The sequence below is a fragment of the Pantherophis guttatus genome, chromosome 1 (assembly GCF_059756535.1).
Source record: "Pantherophis guttatus breed Tessera chromosome 1, ASM5975653v1, whole genome shotgun sequence".
Lineage (NCBI taxonomy): Eukaryota > Metazoa > Chordata > Lepidosauria > Squamata > Colubridae > Pantherophis > Pantherophis guttatus.
The window spans coordinates 318,505,647-318,524,835 of record NC_142063.1 but is presented as its reverse complement, the minus strand read 5'-3'; the positions used below and the strand labels follow the sequence as shown (position 1 = coordinate 318,524,835).

General features: G+C 38.1%; 1 protein-coding gene and 1 long non-coding RNA gene across 5 annotated transcripts in view; one reads left to right on the top strand and one right to left on the bottom strand.

The window, feature by feature from the left end:
* Positions 1 to 465: 465 nt before the first annotated feature.
* Positions 466 to 19,189, bottom strand: part of FAM167A (family with sequence similarity 167 member A) — a 29,611-nt gene continuing 10,887 nt past the window's right edge. For 3 of the 4 annotated variants that reach the window (XM_034421325.3, XM_034421321.3, XM_034421317.3), the window contains 2 exons: positions 10,936 to 11,469; positions 466 to 3,812 (listed from right to left, as the gene is read on the bottom strand). In XM_034421325.3, the coding sequence (XP_034277216.1) occupies positions 3,549 to 3,812; positions 10,936 to 11,313 (642 nt within the window). In that variant the 5' untranslated portion in view covers positions 11,314 to 11,469 and the 3' untranslated portion in view covers positions 466 to 3,548. Of the gene's footprint in view, positions 3,813 to 10,935; positions 11,470 to 12,078; positions 12,295 to 19,189 lie in introns of those variants that run through there. The other variant, XM_087883309.1, reaches the window with a different exon arrangement.
* Positions 6,748 to 19,174, top strand: LOC117667721 (uncharacterized). Its single transcript, XR_004592110.3, has 2 exons — positions 6,748 to 7,111; positions 8,481 to 19,174. It is a non-coding gene; the product is annotated as an uncharacterized LOC117667721 (long non-coding RNA).

The window sequence follows — 19,189 nt, the reverse complement described above, 5'->3', positions numbered from 1 at the left end:
CAGAAATAGAATTCTGCAGCCTAGATCTGATAGTCCTATCAAAGGTGCACTGCTATAATTTTACTTATGGGACCCTGATATTTATAAAATCAGAGAAAGGCCAGAACTTTTTCGAACTTTGTGAAACTGATTTGAACAGATTAAGATGAGGAAGAGGATTTAGATATACTGGATCTCCTGAACAGGATCCTAAGATAATTAGATGTATGTAGACAAACTCTGTACCTTTCTCAAAAATTTCTGCCATGCAGTTCTAAACTACTTCTGTTTATGATAACAACTTCTACACAAGTTTTTTTTCTTGTACAACAGTCATAGACACAATATTAGGATGTCTTGGCATGTTGAATTTGCAGAAAAGAAGATTAAATATGTTTAAGCTCTTTATTGAATGTTCCACTTCAATTTTTTGCCTTTCTTCCAATCCTCCCTAAAACAAAACAAAAAATAAACACCTCCAATCAATACCAAAAGAATCAAATCATTTATTTGAATAGAAAAGGATAGTATCGTTAAAACAAAATGGATCCTATCAATATGCCAATGGACAGAATATTCTCCTTATATCTCAGAGGTAGAACAACTTCCAAAGGTTTCAAGAGGAAATAGATATCAGCTATTTGAGGCAGCACATGTGAATATTAGTATGCATAATATTAAATGTATATGCCTGGATAGTTGTTTTCTTCAGGAAGGAATGAAAAGATCTGAGTTTCCCATTCCTGCACAATTTCTGCTTAAGCCAAAGAGTTGTTGTGAGTGCAGATATGTTAGGAACTGTGTGAATCAGCAGAATGAATTTTCTCTTTCAGTCCAGCTCCAACAGAATCACCCTTCTTACTTTTTGATAAACAGATGTTGTTTTCCTGCTTTAAACATGGACTCATGGTGAGGAGGTGCCTGCAGGCAATTATTCAGAAGCTGGACTACAGCTGTGCATGACTTTGTATAGTCATGTACAAAGTCTTTGATTTTTTTTTAAGTGGCTGCTTATATAAGATTTTGAGATATAGCTTTCTAAATAATAGTAGGACAAGAACTAGAATGTATCTGAGCCTAGTTGGAGTCCAATTATGTTCTGCAACCTTAATAAGAAGGCAGCCTAGTGGTCCAGGACTGTCCTTAGTCCAACTGTCATCAGATATAAGTCAGAAAACTTGGGAAGAGATCTTTGTAGCATCCCCTGATTCTGACATTCTCTACCTGGAAAAGTAGCTTAAATGCCACTCTTTGTACTTTTGTGTCAGGCTTTTTCGTAATTTCGTGAGTAGAGTGAAAACAAATCAATACACTGGCATAAGACTGTATGACCTTCTGGGGAAGTGGGAAATGGCTAATTTATATCAATAGCAGTAAAACTTAGATTTATATACTGTTTCATAGTGCTTTACAGCCCTCTAAGCAATTTACAGAGTCAGCGTATTGTCCCCAACAATCTGGGTCCTTATTTTACCAATCTCAGAAGGATGGAAAGCTGAGTCAACCTTGAGCCTGTCAGAATCAAACAGCTGGCAGTCAGCAAAATTAGCCTGCAATACTGCATTCTAACCACTGTGCCACCATGTTTTTTCTTTACATTTCATGAACAAAGAAAATCAATCTTGAGGCCCTCTAATTTGGCAATATTGGCTGTAATAATGGGAGATACATTCAACACATATAAAGAGTACCAGTCTGGAGAGCAATACACAACCATCTTGTATAAATTATTGTTATCTTATATATTTTTGGTGATAGCTGAAGAACTTCTGCATTCCTTCTGGTTTTGAAAATCCTTTTCCAACCATGTCTTTTTGCTGTTGCTTTAACTGACATTTTATTCTGTAGTATTCTTATTGCTGTTGATCTATGAATAAATGTCCTTTCATTTTTATCATTTCAGTGAGTCCTGGCAGTATTATGTCCTTCAGATCACAAAGAATCAGAAATGATTGAAAAACTGAAGCAATATAGCCTGTTTGGTACAACTAGCAGAGCAGAATATACATTTATAAGATGAAATAACTAAACTGCTACATCAGATCCAAATGCTACTTTTGGCTTCTTACAGTGGTCCATCAACTACTTCTCAGAAGTGCGCAAAGAAGGCTCAGATGTGATTCCTTCCATTTGTCCCAGTTCCTGCACATTTGTGTTTGAACCCTGGAAAAGATGGTTCCATTTCTCAAGGTCAGAGAGCTATTGTTTCTCATCTCATATCCTGTGGTAATGAACTGTACTAAGTCATGGAAATAAACTGTGCAAAAATATAATTCTTTTTTTTTTTTTTTTGCTTTCTCTGATCCCACTCTTTCTAGAATATCCTGATGTATGCACTTATTGATAGATACAGTAGTTTTAACTGACATGCTCGAAAGTCAGCAGCTTGGCTTCATCAAATTCTAGGAGGGTGACATCTACTAAGGCCTAATTTTCACCTAGCTGATTAGACCATAAGACTTGAGAAAAACAAAAAACAGAGGAACAGCTGATCAAATCTTGCAATGGCCAGTCTGGACTGAGCACCAGCAAAACCCCATTACTAATTTCCTGAAAACTGAAGGTCTGAGAAATAGCATCATGGGACACCAGCCACCTAAACTGCAATACAGAATTGTCCCAAGTTAGCACAGCAGGGATCTCCAACCTTGGCAACTTTACGACTTGTAGACTTCAACTCCCAGAATTGCTCAGCCAGCACCACAAGTCATAAAGTTGCCAGGGTTGGAGACTCCTGATCTAGAAACCACATCTCACAACAAGAAGACCTTAGTTAGTCATAGAAGCAAACCAACAACTGTATCTACACAAGGCAACTGGACTTTCTTGTTTTCTTTTTCCTTGAAAATGTATCACTTCTCATCCAAGAAGCTTCTTCAATTCTGAAGAAGCTTCTTGGATAAGAAGCAAAACATTTTCAAGGAAAAAAACCAAGAAAGTCTAGTTGTCTTTTGAACAGCATCTTTGGGACAATGATGACCTGGATGACTCTGGAGAATCTCTATAAACAACAGTATCTACACATTACCTGCATCCCACTGACAAAAACTAAACTCAAATCCTTTTTTAGATAATACATAATACTTTCTGGCTAGTTTTCAACATCCTGGCTAGCTGCATTGTGGAGTGGTCTTTCTTCTTGCAGCAACATGAATTCTTCATCTCTCTCATTTGAATGGGGCCAAAAGACTTTACTCATGGTTTTCAACTATATTTCTCCTCTATTGTTCTCAGTTAGGGAGCCTGCAGGTCATCACATGGTTTAAGATAAGTTTGTTCTAATCACTGAAAAGAGGGGATACGTCTGCCTGTGTGAGTTAGATTTTGATGTGGTCTAGTTCCTGTCCTTTGGGAACCTCATCGTTCTTATTCTCCACTTGTCTGCAAATCCTTCTTGACATTATCTTGACTGGCACCACAGCCCACTCCTATTAGATCAGTGGAAGAGCCCCTTTACACTCTCTTCTCCTTTGTTGTGCCTATTTCCCAACCAGACAATGGGAGCTTCTTCTCCTAGGTTTTGAAGGTATCTCCCATCCCATGCACTTCCGGTGCCCATTCTTCCCACTTTAACAAAGCGAGAAGCGGCGGGAATTGATGTTCATTTTTGTCACGCCAATGAGCTTGAGTGGGGTGGAGAGGCTAAAGGAAGAAATGAGGGGGCAATCGCAGAGGAGGTCAGAGAGCTCATCCCTCTCTTCCAGCTCATAGGTGGCATCATTCAGCATTCGCCGGTGGAGATGGCAGGTCTGCTCAATCTTGAGTTTGTTGATGTCACTGCGCAGGCGCATAAGCTGCCGAGCCAGCTGCTGGTCCTGGAGACGCATTTCCATCTGGAACACAAAAACAGGAAGGGCATGACAGGATGGCAGAGGATCATCAAATCAGGAGGAGACGCAAAGACTTGGGATATTGCAACGTGTACCACTTTTGACAGAAAATGAGATGGCTTATATTCATCACCACTGCTGCCATAGTTAAAATTCCTGATGTATGGGTCTAGGAAAGCCTTTGTCCCATGACAAGTTCTTTTTTTGTGACCTACTTCATGCCTGCCACAACTTGCAATTGGAATGGGAAGGCTCCATTATGGTTGTAAGTTGAGGACTACCTATACAGCAATTTCTACATGATAGGGGAGGGGGGGGTGGGATTTAAAAAACAAAAACAAAACTAAGATTGCAATTGCAGCAACATGACCAAAGCTATGTTGTTTTGTGTACTGGTAGTCCTCAACTTATGACCACAGTTAAGCCCCAAATTTCATAGTTAAGCAAGGCACTTGTTAATTGAGTTACTCTCCTTTTTTGCCACAGTGGTTAAATGAATCACTGCAGTTGTTAAGTGAATTGTGCAGTCATTTAGTGAATCTGGCTTTCCCCTTTGACTTTGTTTACAGTAACAGTAACAGAGTTGGAAGGGACCTTGGAGGTCATCTAGTCCAACCCCCTGTTCATGCAGGAGACCTATACTAGGGGTTTGAACCGCCAAATTGCTGACTTTTCTGATCGACAAGCTCAACATCTTAGCCACTGAGCCACCTAGCCAGGCTTGTTAGAAGCTGGTTGGGAAAGTTACAAACATGACCCTGGGACAGTGCAACTGCCATAAATATGTACCAGTTGCTAAGCGCCTGAATTTTTATCACGTAACTAATGTCTTAAGTGTGAAAACTGGTCATAAATCCCTTTTTTTCAGTGCTGTTGTAATTTTGAATGGTCATTAAATGAATAGTTTAAGTTGAGGACTACCTGTTTGTGTTATGTTAAATGCTCATACAAAGGAATGATCTAGTGTTTCCCTAACTGCTACCCTCCACATATGTTAGAAATAAAACTCTCAGAACTAGCAGGTCACAACTAACGGTTCACCTGAACCGGTACGAACCGGCTGAATCCTACCCCTGTCTTAATGCTAGATTTAATTAATAACAAAACCAATCCTCACCCTTTCACATTGTTCTATGCTACCCAAACACCTTAACAAAATTCTGGATAATGATGATTGCAATACGGCCCTACACATAATATTCGATTCACAAGTGTACAATTTACCTCTGTTGGACGTCTGCCACCTAGTGGCCACCAAAGCTTTTGAATTTAATTGCTGTTCCTGTTGCCTCATTTACATAATCCCTCTTTTTCCCCATGACTGAAACTTTGGAGAAGCTTTTACAAAATATTCCTTTACTGAGGGCAGTTTATATGCATTTCCCAAAGGCTGTTCCTGAAATTATCTGAACAATGCACATTAAATTCCCACAGTAAGGATATATTTTTCAAAACATGTCAGGCCAGCAGTAGAATAATGTTTACTGGTGCCTGGGAATCACTCTCTAATGTTTTGCCTTTGCCTGCTCTTCTTCTGGGAAACTGTTGGCAAAGTGAGAGGGTGGCAGAGATAAACAAAATGTGTCTCATGAACAAATGCCAAAAATCTTCCCTCCAAAATCAATTAAGATACAATGAATGCAAGTGTCTCCGAACAAGAAATGCAAATAGTGCTTGGGGGGTGGGACTAGTACAAATTTGATTGTATTGATTTGATTAAAATTAAATAACAGTGAATTGATACAGTTAATAGAATTAAAATCTACATATTTAACCAATATAAAACCATATATTGGTTAATATTTAACCACTATTGGCATAGTGGTTAAAGTGCTGGCCTATAAACCAGGAGTTCTAATCCTACTTTAGGGATGAAAACCAGTTGGGTGACTTTGGACCAGTTAGTTTCTTACACCTCAATCCATCTCACAGGATTGTTGTGGAGAAAACAGGAGGAAGAGGAAGGAGTATTACATATATTTGCCAACTTGAGTTACATATAAAATAATAAAGGTGGGATAAAGGTAAAATAAATAAATTTTCCTTTTCTATTAATGAAAAATTCCATTGAAGAAAAATTTGGAGATCTTCTCAAGACAGGGAAGGGTCATTTGTACCCTGGAACTGTAAAATTATGCATCCTGTTTTGTTTTTCTTTAAATCAAACAATGGGTGCTCCTTTCCTGATAAAAAAAGTAAGTGAAACTTGAAGAAAAGTTAACTGCATACTGTCCAAAGTGAGTTTGATAATTGGTCAATTTGATACCTCAAATTGACCAATAAATAAAATACAAATTACAGTTATTGCAGTTCACAACAGAAAGTGACTGTTTTGTTTGCACAAGGAGATTCTGTGTAGTCAACAATATTCAAACGGCCCTTCACAGAGAGAAAATCTATCAACTTCTGCCAGTCACAAAACGGCAGCAAGTCATTCAGACAGGTTTTTGCCTTAGAAAGTGGTGGATTATGATTAATCTAATGTTTCCCAGCTGCTACCTTCCACATATGTTGGAAATAAAACTCTCAGAACTAACATGTTAGCTGAGAGTTCTCAAGAATTGTAGTTCCTGTTCATCTGGAGAAAAGATGATTTATTTGTGTCATTTGGTCAGGTTTATTGGCTTTGTTGATGTTATCTGCCAACCTTACTTCTGAAAAAGGTCTTTAATTCACTTTACTCCTGTATTTTCCCTGAGCATCATCTTCAGAACTGTAAAGCCTACAAACTTGAAATTTGGCACATACATTCCTCTTGGCTTCTAGGTGCTCGCTAAGAAAGAATTTATTGAAATGACCATCAGATTATTAGTATGTCATATACAGTATATTCATATACAGTATATTAGCATGCTCTGATGCTAAGAAGTTAGACATTCTACTCCCCCTCCCCACCTGAAAAGTTCCAACTGCCACTTGCCTCACATTCCGTTACCTCAGGTCAAAGTGGCAGACATTTCACTCCTTCACTCAGGGATGGTCTGGGGCTCCTTACAGTACTAAACGTCGGTATCTCACCAAAATGTCTATGCCTTCCACCTATGGAACTGTTTCCGAGCTCAAGGTGGCAGGAGAGATATTCCCTTATGTGTTTCAATCACCAACCACCACTGAGCCAACACATTGTGAACCAAATTTCTCCTGCATAGTGTCCCAGCCCCAACTCACTTCTTACACTGACCTCCTCAGTTCAGACAAATCTGTTCCTTCTACTATAACACCAGTTAAATGGAAAAGACTGTCTTTCTGCTGCCCGGAAGTACAACAGATGCTTCAAAATGATGTCTTTTGGAGCCAGAGAGGTGAAGGAGGGAAATTTTATGTCAACATTCAAAGTGCAGGGGCAGGTCTACCACAGGATAGGGAATATCATGGCGAGGCCTCAGCAGCAACCTTCATTTCTCCAGATATACTTTGTTGGTGATGATGACAATGAGAGTCCGTCAAGACCAAGGGGATGCTACAATGGTCCTAAGTGTGAAAAATGGTCATAAGTAGCAAAGCACTGGTATCCATATAGTTTGTTATAAAACCAATATGACAGTTGAGTGTCAGATTGATAAAGGTTCTGTTTTGTAAATAGCCAGTTGCAATCTTCCCCATTGTCAGTGAAGGGACTTGATTACATAGCAGATTACAAACAGACTATTGGGGGGGAGGGAATTAGAAACTCTCCATATTAACATACAGTACATAGATATATATATTGGTTCTAACTGAAAATATTTCAGTTGCTGGAATACTTTAACCCCAAGCTATTCATTTTAGTAAATCTTGCTAAGGAGAACTTTGTGAGAATCTTCCTTGAAAAGAATCACTTTGAGATTTAGGTGGTTGCTAAAAGAGTCTGATGACCGGGTTGGAGATTTAACAAATACTAAATCTGATTACATAGGATCACATTTCAAAGGCAGTCTTTCATGAAATGCTAAACATGCTTAGTTTGGTAGCTATCCTTGTTTTCTTTCTAAGAGGTTGCTGGTAAAAGCAGAATGTCAGATTAGATTAAAATTAATGCATTATTGTCAGGCCATTCTGTGTCTTTGTGGCTTTACAACATGGTTTTTATTTTTAGATTTTTTTTTTCTGTACTGATTCCCCCCCCCCTTTTTTTTCTTACAAGAATTGGCTTTTCACCAGCTGCAGTCCAATAGCATCAAACTTTTCCCAGGGAGATAAAGATTCTTGCCATCAAGAATTTTCTGCCTTCAGAGTGAGAAGACTTTTTTGTACTCTAGTAAAATAAAAACAGAAAGGTTGAAAGTGGGAGGGAAGACGCTGGTATTTTGCTGATAAAGGGCACAAGGGAAAGCTTGGGATGGTTGACAGAAGAATTACATGGACAATGAGGAGAAAGATGGCACTGCTGGATCCCATCCCATGTTCAGTACTTGTGTTTAGTTTTTGGTAGCTTGGATAACTAGCAAGCTTCTTGCATAGTAAAATATTATTTGGGAATATAAAAATATACAGGGATAGAAAAATAATAGTTTCAACTCCACAGGGATACAGTGTTGATCTCTAAAGTCTGCTAAAGCATAAAATCTTCTCTGATCTCCTTCTGGCTTTTTAAGAAAGATTCCTTCAATGAAGAGATGTAAGAAGAAGAATGAATGAATGCATCTCCGAGTCTCATTTTCGTTCTTTTTTCCTTGCTACCATTTTTCCCAGGTCAACTTATACTCTGCTTGTGTGACCTGGAGTGCTTCTGACAGTCAGTTCCTGGCATTCATTCAATCAAAAGCCATTGTATAAGTGATTCCATCTTTCTTTAGTAAGAGAAGCAGGGAAGCAGTGATGAAAAAGCATGGGAATATTTCATGTTGAAAATTATGTTGTCTGGACACCCCCCAATACAAATTCTATTGAATGGAAGAAGCTTTCCTCCTTCCAGAAACAGAGTATGCAAAACTCTATCCAACCAAATTGCATGAAAATAAAAGAATGAGCTTCAATGAATTTTTGTATTGTTTTTTCTTTATCATGTTTTTTTTCTTTATCCTTAACACTCAGTTACTGTAACACTTTTAAATAAGAAGAATGTATTGCTAAACTGAAACAATGATTGGCCAGTATAGTTAATTTAATTCATTAATTTGCTAGATTGCTTGCTTGTCTGTCATCCAAGAGCTTTGCACATGGCATATAATGTTCTTCCAACTTTTTCACACAACTCTTTGGGGCAATTTTATACTAAGAGGATTGAGGATAAATCTGAACTTCGGTCTCTCCAGTTCCAATTCAGCAGCACAACATTACATTCCCAAATGTTTTTAGGAGGACCATCAGAAAAAAAAAAAATAAGATAGTAATCCTTTTCCTAGGTTTTCCCTGCAGCATCTGGTATTCAAAAATGCACTTCTTTTGAACTCTAAATTCTACTTCACTCCTATGACTTAAAGAAATTAATTTCCTTCCATTAATACTTCCCCAGCCAGCTTTTAAAGCTATCCATCTGATGACCATATCCCCATTTTGAGACAACAGTGTAATGTTAAATACTCTTGGTAAGGAATAAGTCCCTGCTCACCAGGGGACTGCTAGAAGCAGTTTAGGATTGCGTGGCACTTTATATACCGGTACTGTAAGAATTCTTTTCTGTAGTTAGAATTGCATTAATTTTTATGAGTGGTTCCATGTTTGAAGAGAAAAAAGCAGTAAACATACCTCTTTCCTTTTCGTTCTTTCTTTTTCCCCTCTCTCTCATTTTACTGGGGTCTATGTAATTTGACAGGACTCTATTATAACTTTTCACTCCATCTGGGTAGTAATCACTACTTTGAGGGATCTTTGGTGCTCTCCAAGTTTGGTTGGTTTTTTTTTTTTTGTAGACATTTCATTATCTAAACTAGGTAACATCATCATAGTTGGGTAATGAAACATCTGCAAGAAAACAAGCAAGCTCAGAGAGAGCCAAGGACCCCTCATTTCAACCCTGAGCAACAAATATTCTCCTTTATTGGAATCACTACTTTAAAAAAGAAAAGAAAAGGGCATTTGAAACTATTTTTAAAAAATAAGTCTCAGATGTGGCTCTGTTTTTTTTTTCTATCTCATTGATTCCAGGTTTAGGAATTTTTAATCTCAGACTCAGTGCTTCCTTTTAGCTTTACAGAATCATTTCTCATCTTGCTGCATGGAACAATTATATAGGCTCTATGTAGAAATTCATAAGTATTTTGCTAATTCTTCCTCTTTTTTTCCTCAGTTCAGTTCATGGCCCTACAAGCATTTCCATCAAATCTAAAGAAAGTGGCATTTTAATCACATCCTCTATTTTCAATCTCATGATGAAATGGTCTCACCCTTGGAATTGGGTGGTTTTCTTAAAGTCATATGAACAGATTTTTCCTTCCCATGTAGGATAGGACAGTTATGGTGGGATGCAATCTATTAATTCATCAGTTTGAAGCATCACATGCCTTACCGTGCTGCTATATTGTTCACCAAGTGATTAAAATCAATAAAGCCACTCAGATAATGAGACAAAAAGTAAATATGCCTTAATAAAGTTATGTTTCTCATATATAACTCACATCTAAATTTATATATGTTTTATGAGAAATAAAAATAAAAAACTTTGAAAAAAATAAAATAAAATAAAATTATGTTTCTCCTTTACTGTTTCAAATGAGTTCAAATAATATCTTTCCCCATTTTTACATTTTCTCAAAACAGAACTGAAGCAAGGAATATGCATGTGTTTATCCTGTTCTTGCTTTTTGTAATGTGAATACCGAGCTGATAACACATGTAAGTCACAGTGGTCCATTAAAATACTGTATATCCCTTGTTCAAGCTGTCTGAAAGTCAATCAAGGGCAGCTATATTAATATTGCCATGACTGCCTGACAATTATGACTCTCCCACTGAATGTCTTGTTGAAGTCAAGATCTATTAATCTTCCAGAAACCTTATAAAAGTATATAGCAAGGTACTTTGTGCTTTTGGGGAAGGAACTGGAAAAAGAAGCAGAACTAGGGGAAAGAGGAAAAGAAAACAAAACGTTTTTTAAAAAAATCATTATTGCCAGGAATCTCATTTTTGTCTTTTCAGCTGTAATCCTAAAACATCCCTAGAGGTTCTGCTGATAAAGAATTTTAAAAAACAGTAGGACATTACTTACCAACTCTTTCCGGAGCCAATTTAATGCTTCATCGATGTTTCCAAAGCCACACACTTTCTCCGGGACAAACAAAATTGGCTGTCTGGAAGAGCTTCCATTGATATGAACCTGCACTTCTCTCAAAGAAATATTTTCCTCTGTTGGTTTCTTCTCTTGCTTTCCCATGTCCTCGTCAGGAGGTTTGGGATGGGTCTTCCAAGCCAGTCCTTCCAGCTGAGCTTTCCACTCCAAATATGAAGGCCTTCTAGTCTCCAGCCTCAGTTTCTCTGTCAAGGCTTTCAGATTCCTCAGATGATCATCAAATGGGGGACCACCTTCAGCCTTATCATCCACACTATCTAGCATTTCTTCTATCTGGATTTCTGGCATGGATGCCATCCTTTCTGCTGGGAAATCAGAAACATCCACTGAAAGGTTTGCAGTGGTGTCCCAGATGCAGGCAGGACCATTCAAACAAAGATTTGATCTTCAGAACTTCCTGGGCACACAGCAGTTTTTCCCACTCAATTCAAAACACTCCTTTCATCCAACCATCTAAGCAGAAAAACAAAGACATATTGTTTGATTCAGCCAGGAATCATTAAAAGAAAAAAACAAACATGCAATCAGAACTTCCTTCTATGGCTTGACTTGAGAAGAAATGGAAGTTGAATATTTCGGCTTAAGAAAACATCTAGCTAAGAGATTTTGCACAGCTATCTGGCAAAGTTCTGGGCAAGAGCAAACAAGCTTTTAGCTTTGCAGAAAAACATTTTGCTGCAATGAGACCTGTCAAGAACTATGCTTCAGGCCATAAAGTGGATTATTAAGGATGAAGTCAGACATTAAAAATAAATGCAATGACGGGGTGTTACACAATTAATAAACTGATAATTATATTGTGCTTTTAACATGTTCTGAACTTTTCACCATTATTCTTTGCGATACAAGAGGAAAAGGGTAGGGTAGTAAGGATGGAAAAACTGCCCTACTTCAGGAGCTTCCTTTATGGAGAGTCAAATTAGGTATCATACAAATAATGCATGTATCAGTGTCTGAGCATATCTTAAACTGAAGAGGAAATGTGGAGGTTGTAACCATCAGTGAAAGAGTACCCTGCAGAGAAAGGACTTATAGCTCATGTACAGCTGAATTTTCACTCACATTTGAATCCACAGTATTGCTTTTTTGGGCAGTCACAGTGAATAATAGTTGAGGGGTTCACTTTTGAGGTATGAAGAAAGGGTTACATATTGCCACTGTTCCCCACAAATTCTCCACTCAGACCCAGCATCTTCTCTGGCTGCTTTTTAGTTATAACAAAAACACATTTGGAAGTTATTTTCATATTTTAAAATATTCATACTTTAGCATTCCAGTCTTCACTCCAGAGAAAAGTGTTAAAATTTACCTGGGATTACCCCAATTGTGGTTGATGTGAGCTTCCAAGTCTTCTTCAAACAACCATACTTGATCACAATAAATGATAAACTGCTAACTGAATAAGCAAAGTGAGTTTTAGTAGAGGTGTGTTCAAATTTCACCTGCAATATGGTTCATGCAACTCCTATTTATTACAGAGTCACAGTCCTGTACTTGAAGCCACTTGTTCTAAAGTCCAATGTAAAGTGAAACCAACTCTTTGTCCACTTGAGAACATGGAGAGAAAGGAATTCTTGGGCATCAAGGTACATGCACATTAACGAGTAATCTGAATAACTGGGTCATTCTGTTTGCTGAATGCTACCTAGGCGTCCCGTAATTTAAACACCAAATCTATAATTATTCCAATGGAATCTTTTCACAAAAAGAATCACCATGAAGAATACATATCCACTTTTTCATCCTCTTCAACATTTGGACAGATGACTTAAGTGAAATATTAAAATTCTTTATTGCAAATTTTGGTTTTAGCACTACCAAGATGAATTAACTTTAATTTTTTAGAAATGACTATGTATGGTAGCACAACAAGTAGAGTTATCTTACTACACCAGCACAGAAATAAATATTTGCTTCCTTAAACCACAAACTGGTTGGAGGGGTTTATACCTGTATGATGCATAAATTGGGACAAATTTATTTATATTGAAAAAAACCAAAAATGTTTCCCCACTTTCCCTAAGCATAGGACACACATGTCCCAGCAACCTTCCTTTTCTGCAAAGTCCCCATGAAGTCTGCATCTCATCTCCAGGCCATGACTGAGATAACTAGGGGAGACATGATAGCTGTGTTCCAGTATCTCAGTGGCTGCTACAAAGAAGAGGGAGTCAAGCCATTCTCCAAAGCACCTGAGGGCAGGACAAGAAGCAATGGGTGTAAACTAATCAAGGAGAGAAGCAACCTAGAAATAAGGAGAAATTTCCTGACAGTTAGAACAATTAATCAGTGGAACAACTTGCCTGCAGAAGTTGTGAATGCTCCAACACTGGAAGTTTTTAAGAAAATGTCGGATAACCATTTGTCTGAAGTGCTGTAGGGATTCCTGCCTAAGCAGAGGGTTGGACTAGAAGACCTCCAAAGTCGCTTCCAACTCTGTTATTCTATATAAACTATAAGTTGTCCTTAGCCAGACTGATTTTAATGTTTTCCTCTTCATTCTAGTACCAGCCAAGAGCAATTGCAAAATGTATAAAATTCTCTCAGGAATTGTCACCCATTTTTTTTGAAGGAAACCGGCAGTGACTAGGCAAAGAATAAATAGAGGCCAGGGGTTATCTGATCTGGCTGCAAAAGATCACAACATGATAGTAAAGAGATACAGAAAACTATATTGTTTATTATCTATTGGTTATCCAAAATTTTGCATCCCAAATCTAGTAATCTGGATTACTAGAAAATGGCTAGAGGAATTTACACCTATAAACTCCATAAACTGATGGAAATTCAATTCAATTATCTTTTTCCAGATTGTCTTGAAAAAGCTAGTTTATGGTATTTCCCCACTTTCCGCTAAGCATGGGACCTACATGCCCTGGCAACATCTTTTTTTTCCTGCAAAGTCCCTTTTAAGTCTTCATCTCATCCTGAGGCCATGACTGAGATAAATGCAGGAAAAATATAGTAAATTTCATTATTCATTTATTTATTTTTTGCCGACACAAGAATGATCTCATTTTAAGAGTGGGAAAAAGCCCTAAATCATGAGGATCTGTTCCATCTTTTCCTTTCTTCTTGCATTTATAGCAGTGGTAAAATCCAATTTTTTTTACTACCGGTTCTGTGGGCGTGACTTTGTGGGTGTGGTGTGGCTTTGTGGGGGTGGCAGGGGAAGGATAGTGCAAAATCTCCATTCCTACCCCACTCCAGGGGAAGGATACTGCAAAATTCCCATTCCCTCCCCACTCTGGGGCCAGCCATAGATGGTATTTGCTGGTTCTCCAAACTACTCAAAATTTCCGTACTGGTTCTCCAGAACCTGTCAGAACCTGCTGGATTTTACCCCGATTTATAGATTATGTTGCCTCCTGAGAAGCTCAAAGCAGCACACTTAATGTTCTCCATAGTATTATTCTGTGTCAGGTAGTTTGGCTAAGAGATAATACAAGGGTGATTTAGCATATGGATTTATTTATTCTAAAATATCAGACAATACTATCACCTAGAAACAGATGTGAAGCTTGATGTAACCTTCGCTCTGGCATTAGAGTTCCTCTCTTGGTCATTGGGGTTCATGCAATCCTGAACAAATTTTTGTACAACTGAGTTTCATTTCTCCTGAGAATAGAAAAGCATATACTGTAGGTAGAAATCTGGTTGTCAGAACTAGCTAGGTTCACACAACCTTTAAACCTGAATTAACAAAATAGAGAGAGACAGTTTGGTTTAGTGGTTAAGAGATCAGGCTGGAAACAGAGTCTGTGAATTCTAGTATCACTTTAGACACAAAGCCAGTTGGGTGACTTTGAGTCAATCATTTTCTCTTAGCCCTAGGAAGGAGGCAATGGCAAACCACTTATTAAAGATCTTGCCAGGAAAACTTCAGGGACTTGCCCAGGCAGTCTCTGAGAATTGAACATGATTGAACAGAAGGGGAAAAAATACAACTGCTATTTTCACTTCACAAGCTCTGCCAAAAGAAATAAAGCTTATTGTTGTTTAAGACAATGGCCTAGTTACCACATGTTAAACAGCAAAGTACTCAACCATTTTAACTTAATCTAGTGATTTGGGCAAACCCAGCCACAGGGTGAGGTTGTAGCATTTAAAATGCAAGTAAGAGCTGGCACAATTTAATTATTATAAATATACACATAGAAATGTAACCTGTCTAAACTTTCTTCTCCACAATGGTTTTCCAGAATCTTTTCTCCATGCATGAACATGTTTCCAGATCCTTTCAGTTATGCTGTTGTGATTCCTAGAAGAACAAATATTTCTTTGTCCTTTTAGATATTTGTAACCCACCCTCAGTGCAAATGAACAGGAAATCTCTGAAACTTCCCCTTAATAAAGATTTAGGCCACTCGTTCCATCCAAAACTTCACAGGGTTGTTGTTGTGCGGAAAAGAGGAAGAGGAAGGAATATTAGATATGTTTGTTTCTTTGAGTTATTTTTCAAAATAATAAAGGCAAGATAAAAAAAAATTTAAAACCCCACAATAGTGCTTGATGTCAAGCCTTGACCGAAGGATATCTGTCTCCATGGTTACAATGACCCTTTTGTCCTTACATTAGGAAGATTGTTTAATCTAGGGGAATGAATCAACCAGCTTTACTAATAAAAATGGTTGTTCATGCAGAATGAGGAAATGTTTCTCTCATTCTCCTTCATTGATTCTCTGAAATAGTGGTAAATGAGACCTATCCAGCCTTGTGCTGATTTTTGTTTAGGAAAGTATGAAGACAGCTGGAATTCTCTTCAAGAAATCCAGACAGATAGCAACCAGACTCAGAAGGTTCACCAGCTACAAGAGGGTTTGCCTACTTGCATACCAAGCAATCAGCCAAGGAAGGGACAGGCAATATTTTTGAGTATCGCCAGATATGAAAAGTGTGAAATTTAGAGTATTTTGTGAGTCTTTCACAAAATGTTGGTAGAAGATTGCCCATTCACAGAATGTTTCTACTCTGGAAATTAATTCATGAGAAACTGGTGAAGTCACTCCCTGCTACGCCTTCCAGTTCTCCAAGTGGTGGTTGCTGATGATGGTGATTCTAAAAATGCTCCCTAATCCTCCTTTGGGGAGGTAGGTTGACATATTTCTAAAGAAAGACTTGCCATGTTTCTTTTCAAAGAATGCCTGTGGGGCCCAGAGGTATTTCCATAAATCAGGATGATACTAGAAGCTTGGCTTTGCAGAACGCCTGCTTCTTATTTAGTCATTTATTTGGTAATTAAGGAACCTTAAAAAAATAATGCCTAGCAGGGTAAGGAATCTTGCAAGCACCAAGAAAAAGATGCTGCGGGCATTACAGGGTAAGCTAATTGGTTGACAGTTTGAGGGCACCTGACATGCTGATTTGTGGAAATTAAACTGCTTTGGCTAAAGCGTTTGTTAAAATCATACGATCTCCTATTTGCTTTAGTGTGGCATTTTCAATCTGTATTTGGGAATGTAACAAAATAATTATACGTTATAAATTTACCAGACATTTGGCAAAAGGAGGACATGTCCTCCTTTTTGTTCTCATGTCCTCTGTCCAGCAGGCATAGTCTTAAAATCAAACGCTGTCAGTCTTTTCAAGTATCTCTTACTATGCAGCTTTTCTCCCTGGTGCAGTGCTTTCCTAATGTGCTAACTGAAAGTTAACAAGCTTCATTCTGTGACCTTAATTAGCTGATTAGAGCCCTCCTGACAAAGCCTTACTCAGTTACACACTGAAGGCCTTTGCCTCCTAACTGGCTCTAGCACATTCCTGCAATTGAAAAACCAGTCTTTCTGATGCTGGAAAAAGTAATTGTACATTTATATAGACGTCAATATATTCTTCTTCTGCAGGGTTTCCCTGGCATTTTTGTTGCAGAAAGTTAAACAATTAATGTCCCCCTTTCCAGCCCCCACCATTTATCCTCCTTTCTAATTGTTGTTTACCTGTTCTGATATCTGGTAGCTTTAAGTCCAAGGGCTACTAGAGTTCAAAAGGATAATGTGATAGATTCTGAGACTGATCATTTCATTATAAAGTTTTCAATGTTTCTCTCATTTAAACACTCACTTATAGATGCAGTACAGGCAGTCCTCGCTTAATGACTGCAATTGGGACTGGCAACTCCATTCCTAAGTGATGTGGCCATTAAGAAAAATGTCATATGACCATGACAGACTTACAACCTCACTTTTGGTGTGATTGTTAAGCGAGACCACAGGTCAGGTGACCACAATTTTGCAATTTTACTGCCCGCTTCTCCATTGACTCTGTTTACCAGAAGCCGGTTATAAAACATGCAAATAATTACCTTGTGGTCGCAAGGACTGCAATGATTGAAAAATGTGAGGATCAGTCATAAAGTTACTTTTTCAGGGCTGTTATTAAACAGGGCAGTCATTAAACAAGGACTACTGGTTGTGCATGGAGAAAGTTAAAACTACAATACTTTTTGCTAACAGCTTCCTACGTGAAAGGAAGTTTTGTGTCTAAAGACCATCACTCTACCTGCCCGCCTATAAAAAGGATTTTATCGTTTGACTTTATTGAATGAATACATTTCTAATGTGGTCTGAATCTGAGTATTATATGTCAGTGTTAGTGGAAGAAACTATTTCTAGCTTTAATTTTTTTTTCAGAAAAGCATAAAAAGAGTTCTGTTGGATGACCCTAAAAGTTTTTTTACACTGTTTTCCAGAAAAGTGCTCTACTAAGGATAAAAGCCATGCTCATGTTCAGAACCTAATCAGAGCCAGGTTACCTCTGATTTCAAAGATACAGATATAGATTAACAGAGCTGGAAGGGACCTTATAGGTCATCGAGGCCAACCCCCCCCCCCCCCCCCCGCCCAAGGAGACATTTTTGGTAGATGGCAGTTCAGTCTCCTCTTGAAAGCTTCCAGTGATGAAGCTCCCACAACTTCTGAAGGCAAGCTGTCCCATTGGTTGATAGCTCTCACTGTCAGAAAATTACTTCTTATTTCTAGATTGAATCTCTCCTTGTTCAGTTTCCATCCATTATTCCTTGTCTAGCCTTCAGGTGCTTTGGAAAATAGCTTGATCCTTCCTCTCTGTGGCAGCCCCTCAAATATTGGAACACTGCTATCATGTCTCCCCTGGTCCTTCTCTTCACTAGATTAGCCATCCCCAGTTCCTGCAACTGTTCATTGTATGTTTTAGCCTCCAGTCCAGTCCCCTAATCATCTTGGTTGCTCTTCTCTGCACTCTTCCTAGAGTCTCAACATCTTTTTTATAATATGGTGACCAAAACTGGATGCAGTATTCTAGGTGTGGTCTTACTAAGGCTTTGCAGAGTGGTACCTCACTTGATCTTGATTGTATCCCTCTGTTAATACAATTTAGGATTACATTGGCTTTTTTGGCTGCCACTGCTGCACACTGTTGGCTCATATTTTGGCCCCAAAAGCTTCCTTACTGTGTTTTCCACAGAGATGCTCTACTAAAACTCTCAAGCCAAGCATAAAAACCATGTTCATGTTCAGAGCCTATTCAGAGCCAGGTTGCCCCTGATTTCAGTCACAATTAAAGTTAGCATTTCTGAAAATGAAACTTAGACTTGTACCATAACACTGCATGAGAAACATAGGAGATGCTGAAATGTGAACAATTAAGAAGCACCCCTTTATTATTTTTAAAATGAGTGAAGGTTTTGGTACTTTTTTATCATGTATTTTGGACTTGAGGTTTCTGTGGTGTGGAATATTTGTAATAATCTTTTAATGACAGGTAATTAAAGCCTGAGCCATTTTATTCCTGTGCCCTGTTTTTTAGATTTAATTTGCTACAAGACTCATAAGGTCTGTTGATTCAGGGTATATAAATGATGTAAATAAATAAACATGCGGCTAAGCAGGATGTAAAAAATGCAACCTACCTTCCACCCTCTTGTACTAAGTAGAGTGAAGGGTAATATTATATGTAAATTATGCGGATACAATTCTTAATTGTCTTTTTATAGAAGCCTGAGATCACCTGAGATTTTAATGGCTTTGTTCCATGTAACATTTCCCAGACAATCTGTTGATTTTGGTTATAAAATTACCCTAGAGAGGCGCTTGGGTACGTACTTAAGCAAGAAGCATTCCTTTATATCTTGAAGGATCTCTTCTTACATCATGAGCTATCTACACAAAGTTAAAAAGAAAAAGCATCTACTAACCAG